Source organism: Hipposideros armiger, unplaced genomic scaffold (assembly GCF_001890085.2).
Source record: "Hipposideros armiger isolate ML-2016 unplaced genomic scaffold, ASM189008v1 scaffold_1059, whole genome shotgun sequence".
In the NCBI taxonomy this organism is placed as follows: Eukaryota; Metazoa; Chordata; class Mammalia; order Chiroptera; family Hipposideridae; genus Hipposideros; species Hipposideros armiger.
In genome coordinates this window covers 175,568-190,615 of record NW_017732409.1, presented here as the reverse complement: position 1 = coordinate 190,615, position 15,048 = coordinate 175,568, and the positions used below count along the sequence as shown (strand labels likewise).

Below are 15,048 nucleotides of genomic sequence, written 5' to 3'. Positions count from 1 at the left end.
TAATAGAGACAAAGTTTATTAATGGTTGCTTGGGCATAGGGGATGGGAGATGTGTTCTAAGGCATATGAGATTTCTTTGTGGGGTGATGAAAATGTCCTAAGTTTATGTTATGATGATGGTTTCATAGCTGTGTAAACATATTATATATATATTTTAATTTTGTAATTTTAACTATTAATTTTATGATGTGTAAATTATATCTCATTATAAAGTCTGTTAAAATGTTTATAATAAAATCAAGTTTTTGAGTGTAAAGAAATTATAGTTTCAGAATCCTTAGGAATTGAATGAAAAGAATTTATGATTTTTCTTGTAGGTCATTATTCTTTCCTTTTATGGGTTCTATCATGGTTTTAAAAATGTGTTCCTTTTACAATTACTTGTATAACTTTATATTATTTGAGGAGAAAATTGTTGCACCAGTTGGCTACCCATTAACCATGGAGGGTGAAAAAAAAAGCATACACTCTAAAATAACATCTCTTAAAATGTGTACATTTATCATTTTTTTTGTACTCCCGGTATATGGGATTAAAATGCAATTTGAAATCAATGCGTGGTTGAAAATAAAAATAGATTTAAGATGGGTTAAATTATGTTAATGTCAAAATTAGCCTCTTAAAAATGAGATGAAAGTCATATGCACCATTGACAAAAGAACCTATGTATAAATATCATCTATGAAAAAAAATTGTGATACTCACAAAGGGTCATTAATAACTGTCTTCAATGCATTGAGCAAATCTGAACTTGACATTGTGTTGAAGTCCAAACTGACAGCTGCTCCCTTGGCCTTCATACGAGCGATGTTATCAGGTTGCTCTGCAAATAAAGGAATGCCCACCATGGGGATCCCGTGGTAGATCGCCTCATAGACGCCATTGGTTCCGCCATGAGTTATAAAGGCTTTGGTTTTCGGATGACCTAAGATTGATGAATTTCAGCAAATTACTAATTACAGTCTTAGAATAAAATGAGAGTAGGGCAATATAAAGCACTGAAAGAGGCAGTGTTTCCTAGATGACACATTATTATACACATGAAACTGCATTAAAATTTCTCCCAGTGCGCAAAGGAAGAAGCACATAAGTCAGCTGGCAAAGTAAGTGAAAGATACATAGAAGATTGGTGTGTGACTTGAGACTTAAAATGAATATAAGATTACCTGGTGGACAAATTGAAAAGAACCTACTGGGCTAAAAAAAAAGAAAACAAATGCATGGGGGAAAAAGAGGGAGGGAAACATGTTAGAATATATGTTCTTAATGAAATAGTGAGGTCACTGAGTCTGATGTGTAGGGTGTCAAAATATTCTGTGAGAGGTAATTACACCTGAAATAAATGTAACTTGTTTCTGGTCATAAGGAATTTGAATGTGTATAATAAGATACCATCTGTTGTATCTTACCATTTTCCCCTAGGGCTAGGGACTTTATCTAAAGAAGTTAATTTTTAGTTTTGAGGTTTTCAATAAGCAATGATTAATACATTTCTTTCCTGATGAATTGTTTATCACTCTGGTCAGGTTGACTCTCATTTCAGTGTTTTCCAGAGTCTTACCAAGAAGGTCATTCTGGGGGATCCATTTATAGAGCCGAGTATTTGTCCCTAAGGTGTCTGGTTTTTTGCCATCAAATTTCCATATAACCTGTTAGGGTGAAGAAAATAACTTATTCCACTAGTCAAGCTACAAATTTATAGCATGTTAGATTCTAAATAGATTAAGACACATCTAGTTAACCCCCTTACATATTACAGATAAGGAAATGAGGACAAGAGATATTAGATAATGAAAATGAATAAAACACTGTTGTAGGAGGAATACTCATATTACATGTACTTATTTTTATATTCAATTGGTATGAATGCAATGATGTTTCACACTTAGGGGTTAGACAAATGAGATTATCAATACCATTTCAAGTGTATACAATTTTTTTGGTAGTCATGTAATTATGGTACAAGTTTGCCCATATATTTTGTTTTAACTATTTATTTTACTAGCTCTCATTTTCCAGATTTAATGTTAACCTGTTTATTTCTTTTTGAGTGATGAGGGAAGTGCTTTACTTATATCCACTAGTTCCGTAAGTTATTTTATTAGAGTTTTATGTCTTTTGATTTACAAAATCAATGCAGTCAGCTTTTTTGTGAGAACTAACTCTGAATTTTAAACATTTATAATAATAAATACTTTCTGCTTAATAAGCATGCTTAGCTTCTTTTAGTTTACTAATTATTTAATCATTGCTTCTAAGAAAAATTTCAAGTGTTAATTTTTACATAAATATAGTGCTATCACTGTAGCTAGGACTGAAAATTCTTAAAATATAGAAAAGAAGAGCACATTGGCACTTCATAAAGAAAAGTTTAGCTTTGGAAAAAATCAAATATGAGGATGCTAAATTTTATTCAACTGACTGTTAATTTATGATGAGCACTGACAGCATATTAATATGGTTACTTAAGCATAATGGGCCAAACCATGTCCAGGCTCGATACCAAAATTACATCCAGATTTTGGAATTCCCAAGCAACCCTCAAAACCTGAATTCTAGTTTAGAAGTGGTTAATGTCTATTTGTTGCATGTCAGGTTCTCTGCAAACTAGCATGGGTGGGTGATACGGAGAACTACATCATTTAGGAAGTTAAAAAGTCACTCCCAAATACCCAGAGACTGCAATTTTATTTATTAGAAATAATTTACTACCATGTTTTATGAAGGGGGCATCTGAAACTGTCCCATACTAGGCTCGTTTTTGGTTGATTTTATTTTATTTTATTTTATTTTATTTATTTATTTATTTATTTTATTTTTTTTTATTATTATTATTTTTTAGCTGAGCCATCCTGCTACCTATTGGCAGCTTAGCGGCTGCTCAGCTCGGGCTGGCCTCGAACCGCTGTTGCTCAGAGCTCAAACTCTTGAGCGAGCTCTTAACCAACTGAGCCATTCGGCCGGCCCTTTGGTTGATTTTATTTTATATTTATTTCTCTTTCATCAGTCAGGGGGAGTTATTCTGATTGATTAGAAGCCACGTTGTGGGGTCACATTTTATAAAGCACATGGTCACCTTAAGGGTTGGACCCACCTCCACCTTTTCTTTTATGTCTCCCTGCTTCAAACTTTAGCAGGGCCCAGCCCACCAGGCAGGTTTTCTCTTTCATACAGGCCAGTTTTTCTCTTTATCTAAATCATCATGGCTGGTTTGGGTACCTGAGTAAAGCTCCGTGAGACTTGGACACCCTTTCTCTGAATAGCACCCAGAAAAACACAGGGCATAGACCTATTCCAAAATTCAGGGGAAGTAAGAGAGGCCTAGATGTCCGGTACTAGGCATCTGACTGTTACCAGTTCCTGTTTAGTGTTACTGTTAAAATTTAACTCCTTTCTGATAACTTCCGTAGACTCTACAATGCATTCAGGAATCCTGCAGGGAAAAGGGACAAATGACAGGACAGAATTTGGTGATATGTGTACCTAGCTCCAATACCATTATAATACCAAACTTCACACTGTACCTCTTAAATACACTTCTTTGTCATCACAAATTTAATGCCAAAGTTATTGTCATTCAAAAATAACCTCTGGATTTCTGTAGCACCTGCCTTGTATACGTATTTTGGTTTTAAATTGCTCTCTGAGATGAATTGGGGCTATCATAGTAGTTTTACCTTTTATGAAGAAAATTTCTGTATTCAGACTCTGTACAAAGTTTAACACACTCAGTAAATAGATTTGTACTTAATCTAACCTTTTGTGGAATCTGGGCAAGGGCTGATGCAATCACATTGGCCTTTTCTTCTGTCATATTACTGACCATTGACCCCAGAGTAAACACCACAATTCCATTTTCCTCAGAGCTCTGGGCAAACTCTTCCATTTCCTGTGAAGAAAGAATTTGGTCCATCATAAAGGAATATCAGTACAGTGAATACTATTTATTGAAAGGAGTGCTACAAACAGCTAATGAGAGAAAATCAAGTATTATCAGGAATAATTAGTATATGCCTGTTTTTTTATTGTAAAATACACATAGCATAAATTTACCATCTTAACCCATTTTAAGTATACATTTCAGTTATATATATGTATGTGTGTGTGTATATATATATTTTTATACTGTAACTGTGTTCATTATTCTGTAATTCTGCATTTCCACATTCACTAGTTCCTTAGAACTATCATTCTACTCTTTGTTTCTATGAATTTTAGTGTTCTTGATGCCTTGGATGAGTAGAATCATACAGTATTTGTCTTTTTGTGAGTGGCCTATTTCACTTAACACAATGTCCTTAAGATTCTACTAATTTATAGCATGTGGTAGAATTTCCTCAGATTTAAGGATGAGTAATATTCTTCTACAGATACCTTGACCCACAAGAAAGACAAGTAAGTCCTGCAGCAACTGAAGCCTGAAATATTGCTGGAGGCAAAAATGACCAAACTGAGAGTGTCCTTCTTCAGGCACTTCATGAGAAGGCAGGGTTATTTGAAGACAATAACGCTAGGATGAAAAGAAGGCCTCAGGAAAGAGGAAGATCAGATAGGAGATGGATTAACTCCATCCAAGAAACCGTAGGCTTGAGTGTAAAGGAGCTGAGCAGGGCTGTTGAGGCTAAGATTTTGTGGACATCATTCATGAGTTTGCCTGGAGTTGGACCTTTCTCAATGTCACATAACTCACAATATTGCATTGTGTGTAAATACCTTATTTTGTTTATTGATTCATCCACCAGTGGACCCTTGGATTGCTTCAGTCTTTTGGTCTGATGAATAGTGTTGCTATGAAGATGGGTGTGGAAATATCTCATCAGCATCCTAATGTCATTGTTTTGAATATACCCAGAAGTATAGTTGCGGAGCAAATGGTAATTCTGCTTTTAATTATTTAAGGAAACTCTATTCTGTTTTTATCAGTGGCTATTTTTCACAGACCTAATTCCTCAGTTCCTTTGCCATATGCAATTGATGCTATTATAGCTTGAATTATTCTATTATGAATATTTGAGCAAATGTGTGTGTGTCTGTGTGTGTATAAGAAGAAATGTAATAGGGTCAGTACATAGTATTGAAGAGGAAATACTTTTAGACTATATACTCTTCATGTATGGTGTTGTTTATTTCTAATATAGATTCTTGGAATGAGGCTACATATAGTAGGATCTTAACTCACATTTAATTCTTTATTGTTATAGTTCTACTAAATGTGTTTATTTTCTGACAGGTTTTCTGGAGAATTATTTTAGTTTACTCATCAGTATTTTATTTTTTTGGTTGAGTACTATGAAAAATTTTATCATTAGGATGATTTTATATCTTTCTTCTCTTCACTCAATAATAATTTTTACCTTACTTAGATTCCCCCAAGCTCTCCCTACATCACTTAATAAAGTTTATTAAAGTATAGTTGACATGTTATATTAGTTTCAGATGTACAGCATAGTGATTTGACGTTGGTATACCTAACCATGTGATATCTGTGATAAACCTAGTAATCATCTATCACTGTACAAAGTTAATATATTACTGATTGTATTCTCTTTGCTGTACATTACATTTCAATGACATATATTTTACAAGTTGAAGTTTGTATCTCCTATTCCTCTTCACCTTTTCCTCCCATCCCCCTTCCCTCTTTCTCTGGCAACAATCCGATTGTTCTTTGTATCTACAAGCAAGTGTGTTTGTGTTTTTTGTTTGTTTTGTTCTTTTTAAATTACACATATACATTGTATGGTATTTGTATTTCTCTGTCTGATTCAGTTCCCTTAGCATAATAGGCTCTAGGTCCATCTGTGTTTTTGCATTTGGCAAGATTCATTCATTTGTACTGATAAGTAATATATATATATATATATATTATATATACATATAATATATATATATATATATATCACTTCTATTTTATCCATTTATCTATCAGTGGAAACCTAGGTTGCTTCCATCTCTTGGCTATTGTAAATAATGCTGCATAAACATGGTGATGCATATATCTTTTCAAATTAGTGTTTTGGATTTCTTCAGATAAATACCCAGGAGTGGAATTGCTGGGCCATAAGGTAGTTCTATTTTTAAGTTTTTGAGGAAACTCCAAACTGTTTTCCACAGTGGCTGCACCAATTTGCAGCCACAGCAACATTGCACGAGAACTCCCTTTTCTCCACATCCTCGTCAGCATTTGTATTTTGACTTATTGATAAACATTGTGACAGGTGTGAGGTGATATCTCACTGTGGTTTTGATTTGTGTTTCCCTGGTGATTACTGATACAAAGAATCTTTTCATATGTCTGTTCGCAATGTGTATGTCTTCTTTGGAGACATGTCTGTTCAGGTCCTGTGCCCACTTTTTAATTGGGTGTTTTTGTTTTTTAATGTTGAGTAGTATGAATTTTATATATATTTTTGACATTAACCCCTTATAGGAAATACAGTTGAGTATATCTTCTCCCATTCAGTGGGTTGTTTTTTCATTTTGTTGATAGTTTGCTTCGCTGAGCAGAAACTTTGTACTTTGATGTATTTACATTTGTTTATTTTTGCGCTTATTGTGTCTGCCCAAAGAGATATATCCAAAATAAAATTGCTAAGACCAATGTCAAAGAGTTTATTCTCTATGTTTTCTTCTAGGAAATTTATAACTTCAGGTCTTACATTTTGTACATGGTGTAAAAAAGTAGTGTAGATTCATTTTTTTTTTGCATGTATCCATCCAGTTTTCCCAGTACCAGTTATTGAGGAGCCTGTCAGTTTCCTATTATATTTTCTTACCTCCTTTGCCATGGAATAATTGACCATATAAGCAAGGGATTTTAAAATTCTGTTACATTGACTTATGTGTCTGTTTTTATGCCTGTATCATAATGTTTGGATTACTATATCTTTGTAGTATATTTTGAAATTGGCTACCATGATACCTCCAACTTTGTCCTTTCTCAAGATACCTTTGGCTATTTGGGATCTATTTTGGTGTCATGGAAATTTTATGATGTTTGTCCTGGTACTGAGAAAAAATGTTAGTAGAATTTGATATGGATTGCATTTAACCTGTAGATTGCTTTGGGCAGCATGGACATTTAAACAGTATTAATCCTTCCAATCCACTAGCACGATATATTCTTCCATTTATTTGTGTGTCTTCAGTTTCTTTCATCAATGTTTTATAGTATTCAGAGTGCAAGTCTTTCAGCTCTGTGGTTAAATTCATTTCTAGGTATGTTATTCTTTTTGATACAATTTAAAAATGGGTTATGTTCTGTATTCCTCTGGTAGTTCATTATTAGTGTATAGAAACAACATATTTAAGTATATTAATTTTATATCTAGCAACATTACTGAATTCATTTATTAGTTCTAAGTTTCTTTGGTGGAGTTTTTATGGTTTTCAATATATAGTATGTCATCTCAAAATAGTGACAGTTTTATATCTTCCTTTCTAATATGACTGCCCATTTTTTTTTCTTTTTCTTGCCTGATTGCTATGGCTAGGAACGCCAATACTGTGTTGAATAAAAGTGGTGATAGTGGGTGTCCTTCTCTTGTTCTGATCTTAGAGGAAAAGGTTTTATCTTTCCACCATTAGGTATGATATTTGTTGTGGGTTCATCATATATAGCCTTTATTACGTAGAAGTATGTTCTCTCTGTACCCACTTCATTGAGATTTTTTTGTGATTAATAGATGTTGGAGTTTGTCAAAGGTTTTTTTCTTTTTGCATCTATTGGTATGATCATATTTTTATCATTGGTTTTGTGATGTATATTACATTTTTTTGTGGATGTTGAACCATGCTTGCATCACTAGAATAAATCCCACTTGATAATGATGCATAACACTTTTAATATATTGTTGAATTCGATTTGCTAATATTTTGCTGTGAATGTTTGCATCTATGTTTATCAGGAATATTTACTTGTATTTTTCTTCTTTTATAGTGTCTTTGTATGGTTTTGCTATCAGGATAATGCTGTCTGTCTTAATAGAATGAGTTTGGGAGTGTTATTTCCTCTTCAATCTTTTGGGAATATTTTGATAGGGATAGGTATTAGTTGTTTGTTATAATTAAATGTTTGTTGACTTCTCCTGTGAAATCATGTGGTCTTGGATGTTTGTTTTCTGGGTGATTTTTTTTCATTACTGCTTCAATTTTCTTGCTAGTAATCGACCTGTTCAAATTTTTGCTTATTCCTGGTTCAGTCTTGGAAAGTTGTATGTTTCTTGAAATTTATTCTAGCTTGTCCAGTATGTTGGCATGAAATTGTTCATAGTGTTTTTTTTTATGATGTGTTGTATTTCTGTAGTGTTGGTTGTAACTTCTTTTTTGTCATTTATGATTTTATTTATTTGGGCTCTCTTTTTTCTTGATGAGTCTGGCTAAAGGCTTATGGATTTTGTTTATCTTTTCAAAGGTAACTCTTACTTTCATTGGTCTTTTCCATTTGATTTTTAGTCTATTTATTGTCACTCTGATTTTTATTATTTCCTTCTTTCCATGTATTGAGGCTTTTTGTTTGTTTCATTTTTTCTTGTCTTTTTAGGTGTAATGTTAGATTATTGATTAGGGATTTTTATTTCTTTTTTCTTTTAAGGTAGGCCTGAATCATTATGAACTTTCCTCTTAGAACTGCTATTTCTGCATTTCCTCGTTGTTGGAATGTTGTGGTTTAATTTTCATTTGTCTTAATTATGGTAGATTTTGATGTCCTGTTTGACTCATTGGTTGTTAAATAGAGTCTTGTTTAGGCTCCATGTGTTAAAGTTTTTTACAGTTTTCTTCTTGTAATTGATTTCTAATTTTATAGTGTTGCTGTCAGAAAATATGCTTGATGTCATTTCAATCTTCTTGAATTTATTCAGACTTATATTGTGAGCTAACATGTGATCTATTCTAAAGAACGTTCCATGTGCCCTCAAGAAGGATATATATGCTGCAATTTTTAGATGAAATGTTCTAATCCATTTGGTCTAATGTGATGTTTAAGGCCGTTGTTTCCTTATTGATTTTTCTGTCTGGATCTATCCATTGAGGAAATAGTAAACTCCCATACTATTATTATTGTAATGCTATCCATTTCTCCCTTTATATCTGTTAATATTTGCTTTATATACTTCGGTGCACCTATGTTGGCTGCATAGATATTTACAAATGTTGTATCCTCTTCTTGCATTGCCTCCTTTTACATAATGCTCTTGTTTGTCTTTTTTATAGTCTTTGTTTTAAAGTGTACTTTGCCTTATATGAGTAGTACTGCCCTAGTTTTCTTTTCATTTTTGTTTGTATTGTACATCTCTTTCCATCCCTTCACTCTTAATCTGTGTGTCTTTCAATCTGAAGTGAGTCTCTTGTAGTCACCATACAGATGAGTTTTTTCAAACAATTTTTATAATTAAATCCATTCAGCTATTCCATGTCTGTTTATTGGAGCATTAGGTTCAGTTTCATTCACAGTAATTATTGATAAGAATATTCTTATTGACATTTTGTTAATTGTTTTTTGGTTGTTTTTGTAGTTCTCTGTTCTTACTTCTTGATGTCTCCTCTTGGTGTACTGGTGTCCTTTAGTGTTTGTTTGTTTCTTTTCATGTTTTTGGTCATTCTTTGTAGATTTATGGGTTGTGGTTACCAGGGTTCATATATACCAATTATTATCTATAGCAGTCTGCTTTCTGCAGTTATGCATTTAAGTTCAAAAGCACTCACAAAGAGCTACATTTATACTTGTCTCTCCATGTTTTATGTTTTTGACATCATATTTTATATCTTTTTTATTGTTGTGTGTCCCCAAATACTTATTGTAGTTATAGTTAATTTGCTACTTTGTCTGTTGAATCTTCATACTAGCTTTTTTTTTTTTAAGATTTTTATTGGGGAATTGGGGGATGGGAACAGTGCTGGGGAAGTGGGGGAAGGGGAACAGACAAGTTGCTGTCGTTTTGTTCTTCAGTCTAGTTGTGGAGGACGTTGCTTCACTGGCCCAAGTTGGCACCATCATTGCACTCTTCCCGGGCGAGGCAGATCAGTTGCCGGCTTCTGGACGGCCGCTCACGGCGGCTGCTGGCTACACACGGTAGCCCATGGCAACCCACTGCAGCAGGGGCTGCAGCCTTGCCATCGCCAGCGACTCACAGCAGCCCAGCTCCAGGTTGAGCTGTTGTTCAGCATCTTAGCTGTAGAGGGCAGTGTCACTGGCCCTCATATGTGGGATCCGAACTGGGGCCCTCTGGCTCCCAATCCAGTTCTTACCATCGCACCACTCGGCTGGCCCCATACTAGCTTTTTAAGTGACTAAGCTACCATATTTGATTTTCCAGTACGATCTTTTTTATTGTAAATATTATTTCTGGTTATAGCCTTTCTGTTCTGCTTAAAGAAGGCCCTTTAACATTTCTTGTAAATCTGGTGTATTGGTGATGAATTCCTTTAACTTTTGCTTCTCAGGGAAATTCTTTATCTCACCTTCCATTCTGAATGAATCTTGCCTGGTAGAATATTCTAGGTTGTAGGTTCTATCCGTTTAACATTTTGAGTATATTCTGCACTACCTTCTGTAACATTTCTCCTGAGAAATCAGCAGATAGCTTTATGAAGTTTCATTTTTATGTGACTAGTTGTTTTTCTCTTGCTGCTTTCAAGATTCTCTCTTTTAACCATCAACAAAACCAAGAGGCAACCAACCCAATGAGACAAGATATTTGGAAACAACACCTCCAATAAGGGGCTAATATCCAAAATATATAAAGAACTCGTACAACTGAACACCAAACGAACAAACAATTCAATTACAAAATGGGCAGAGGACCTGAACAGACACTTCTCCCAAGAAGACATACAAGCGGCCAACAGATATATGAAAATAATGCTCAATGTTATTAGCTATTAGGGAAATGCAAATTAAAGCACAATAAGATATCACCTCATATCTGTTAGAATGGCTATCATCAAGACAAGTAATAACGTGTTGGAGAGGCTGTGGAGAAAACTCTGTACCTCATACATTGCTGGTAGGAATGCAAATTGGTACAACCACTATGGAAAACAGTATGGAGATTCCTCAAACAATTGAGACTAGAATTACCTATGACCCAGCAATCCCTCTCCTGGGTATCTACCCCACAAATCTGGTAACATTTATCCATAAAGATTATGTATCCCTGTGTTCATTGCAGCATTATTCATGGTCGCCAAGACATAAACAACCAAAGTGTTCTTTGATGATTGGATAAAGAAGATGTGGTACATGTATACTATGGCATACTACTGAGTCATAAGAAAAGGTGAAATACTGCCATTTTTGACAACATGGGTGGATCTTGATATTATCATGCTAAACAAGTTAAGTCAGACAGAAAAATTCAAGAACTATGTGATTTCACTGAAATGTGGGATATAAAACTGAAAGCAACAAAGGAACAAGACAAACAAACGAAGAAATAAAAACTCATAGACACAGAGAACAGTTCACTGGTTACCAGAGGTTAACGGGGGGTAAGGTTGTGGTAGAAGAGGGAAGAGGGTGTCAATTATATGGTGATTGAAGGAGAACTGATTGGGTGGTGCATACACACTGCCATATGTAGATGATGTATTATAGAAATGTGTACTTGAAACCTATGTGATTTTACTAACCAGTGTCACCCCAGTAAATGTAATAAAAAATTTTTAAAAAGACTCTTTACCTTTATCTTTTGCCACTTTAGTTACAGTATGTCTTGGTGTAGACCTCTTTCGGTTCATCTTGTTTGGGACTCTCTGATCTTTCTAGATCTAAATGTCTGTTTCCTTTCCTATGTTAGCAAAAATTTCAGCCATTATTTCTTTAAATAGGTTTTCTTTCCCCCCCTCCCCCAGTCTCTTTTTCTTTCCCTTTCTCTTTTCTTTCTGAGATCCCTTAAATGCAAATGTTAATAGGCTTATGTTGTTCTCGAGGACCCTTAAACTGGTCTTCTTTTTTATAACTCTTTTTATTTTTGCTCTTCTGATTGTGTAATTTCATTAGTCTGTCTTCCACATTGCTAGTTCATTCTATTGTATTATTTAACCTGCTGTTGATTAGCACATTTTTCACTTCAGTTACTGTATTCTTCAGCTCTGATTGGTTCAGTTTTGTTTTTTTCTAACTCTGTTAAAGTTTTCATTGTGTTCTTCTATTTTCTGTTACATTTGGTGTGCATCCTTATGACCACTACATTCAATACTTTATCAGGCAAATTACTTATGTTTGTTTTTTAGGATTTTTTTTTCTGGATTTTTTATTTGTACTTTAATTTGGAACATATTTTGTTTTTCTCCTAATTTGTCTTACTTTCTGTGTTTGTTTCCATAAATTAGATGGAATAGCAACCTCTCTCAAACTAGATGGAGAGGCCTTGTGTAGGAACGATCTGTGTGTACGCTGCATGTGTAGGGTGGCATTGGCAGGCTGGCTGGAGCCAAAGTGTTTGCTTGAGGCACCAGCAGTTCTCTAGCCGGCAGGCTAGTCAGAGTTGGGACAGGACATGGGCCAGGTTTACCAGGGTGCATGGCTCTGGGGGCACCTTGTTAGGCTGGCTGGCCTGGTTTGGAGCAGCCAGGGGGATGTGACTGTAGTGGTCCCATGGCAGCCTGGCTGTCTGAGCCTAGACTGGGTATGGGGTGAGTGGCCTAAGAAACACTGTGGTGGCCTTGCAGGTTGACTAGAGCATTTGAACTGCATTCCTGCCCATGCAGTTTATGTGGAGAGGGAACATAAGGATTGGTGCTCACTGGCATTTTCAATCCCACAGAGTTCCCACAGCGTTCCCATAGAGTGGAAAGTTCTTGTGATTCCCCAACCTTCTCTATGCAGTCTCTCTCTTATTTGCTGTGCAGAAGCTGTTCAGTCAACCCTAATTTGTTCTTCTGGAGGAATTTCTCTACATGTGGATGTATATTTGGTATGTTCATGGGAGGATGTGAGTTCAGGGTCTTCCTATGCTGATATCTTGGGACCCTCTCCTTAAATCAGTTTTTATAGGCTAGAGAATCACTGTAATTCATGAGTCTGGTATTACTGTCTGGAATCTCCATGAAATAGCCCCAAGATTCCTATTTATAATCCAGAAATGTGCTTATATAGTTACTTATTTGAGTAGGTATCTTTCTGGTTTGTTTGCATATGACAGCTTTTGCCCTGAAATCATATTGAAAAATGGATGTCCTAGTAGAATGTGCTGTGTGCAACTGGCTGTGAGGGACCCTCATCGTCACCTCACTGAGACCCCCAGGGAGGACCTCAGTCACAGTGTGAGTGTTATAGCTTGGCTTTGTTTAGCAGAAATGTGGTTACCCTCTTGAGTAGCTTACTTCAAATTATATAAAGGTCCTGGTGATGTCATGTTCACCTGGAATTGTTTCAGAATTATTCTGACTTTTGGTTCCTGATGCTTGTCAGTTTTCAAATTTTATTACTTTTTGTACTTGAAAAGTTCTTAATTGCTCAGTGTGCTTCCTAAACGCTCCCCTGTCCCCAAAGAAATATGTAATGATGCAAAAATTTATGGATATCTGGCCCAAACTTCATACTAATTTTTTTTTTGGTCTTGTCCTTGTGTTTTCTATTGTTTAATTTTATTTTTCTCTTTGGGAAATAATGACTTAACCTTTCTAAAAAAAATGTTTACTTTCTCATTCTAATCATTGTTTCATGGTTTTTTTTCTTTAAATTGAGATATAATTGACATATAACTTCTGTGAGTTTAAGGTGTTTGTGTAGAGTTGTCTTTTTTACATATTGCAATAATATTACTATTTTAGCATTAGCAAACACCTTTATGATTTCATATAATTATCTTTTTTGTTTGTATTTGTTGTGAGAACATTTAAGATCTAATCTCTAGAAACTTTCATGTATATAATAGAGTATTATTGACTGTAATCACCATGGTGTGCATTATATTTTTAGAATTTAATCATCTTTGAGTTGTATGTTTGTACCCTTTGACCAACATGTTCTCAATTTCCCCATTCCCACTTTCACCAGCCCATGGTAACCACCATTCTACCCTCTGTTTCTATGAGTTTGCCTTTTTCAGATTCCACATATAAGTGTCATCATACATTATTTGTATTTTTCAGTGTGACTTATTCCACTTAGCACAATGACTTCAGGGTCCCTGTAAGTTGTCCTGAGTGGCAGGATTTCCTTCTTTCTCATGGCTGAATAGTATTTCAATGTGTGTGTGTGTGTGTTTCACATCTTCTTTACCCATTTATCTGTTGACAGTAAGGTGTTTCTATTTATTGGCTATTGTGAATACTGCAATAAAAATAGTATTGAGGATGTATTTTTTTTTTTTTTGTATAGCTGAGCCATCCTGCCACCTGTTGGCAGCTCAGCTCAGGCGGGGCATCGAATCGCTGTTGCTCAGAGCTCACACTCTCGAGCGAGCTCTTAACCAACTGAGCCACTCGGCCGGCCCGGAGGATGTATTTTTGATATCCTGTTTTTTCGTGGATATATATCCAGAAGTGGGATTGCTGGATCATATGGTAGCTATATTTTTAATTTCTTGACCAACCTTGCTACTGATTTCCACAGTGGCTACACAAAATTTAAATGCCTACCAACATTGCATAAGAGTTCTGTGTTTTCTTGTAGATCACTGAGTTAACTTAAACAGCCATTTTGAATTTTATATCAGGCAAATCATACATGTCCATGTCTGTATTTTGTTACTGTAAGATTATAGCAAATTTGGTGATCTTATGTTCCCTTGCATTTTCATGTTCTTTGGAGCTTGTGTTGCTGTTTTATGCATTTGAATTAGCAGTCACCTACTTGTGTCTCTACTATGGTATCTACTTTCAGGGTAGAAATGCCTTTTGTCAGACCTGCTGTACATAAGGCTTTCTCAGACCTTGTGTGAACATACCTTCTGATTGCTACTTGCTCTTTTGTTTGATAGAATTCTTAAGCCTGTATGCCTACTCCTGTCTTATACAGCAGCAGGTCAGATGCTGACAGCCTCCCTTTTGTTTTCCTGAAGGTGGCACTACAGCTCAAGTTTGTAGTTTTTCTCTTGCCAG

General features: G+C 35.1%; 1 protein-coding gene across 1 annotated transcript in view; it reads right to left on the bottom strand.

Annotated features, from left to right (window-relative positions):
• Positions 1-15,048, bottom strand: part of LOC109376178 (UDP-glucuronosyltransferase 2B31-like) — a 30,784-nt gene that overhangs the window by 5,154 nt on the left and 10,582 nt on the right. Inside the window, exons 3-5 of the mRNA XM_019631981.1 lie at positions 3,758-3,889; positions 1,562-1,649; positions 706-925 (exon numbers count right to left, since the gene is read on the bottom strand). Of these exons, the coding sequence (XP_019487526.1) occupies positions 706-925; positions 1,562-1,649; positions 3,758-3,889 (440 nt within the window). The remainder of the gene's footprint in view (positions 1-705; positions 926-1,561; positions 1,650-3,757; positions 3,890-15,048) is intronic.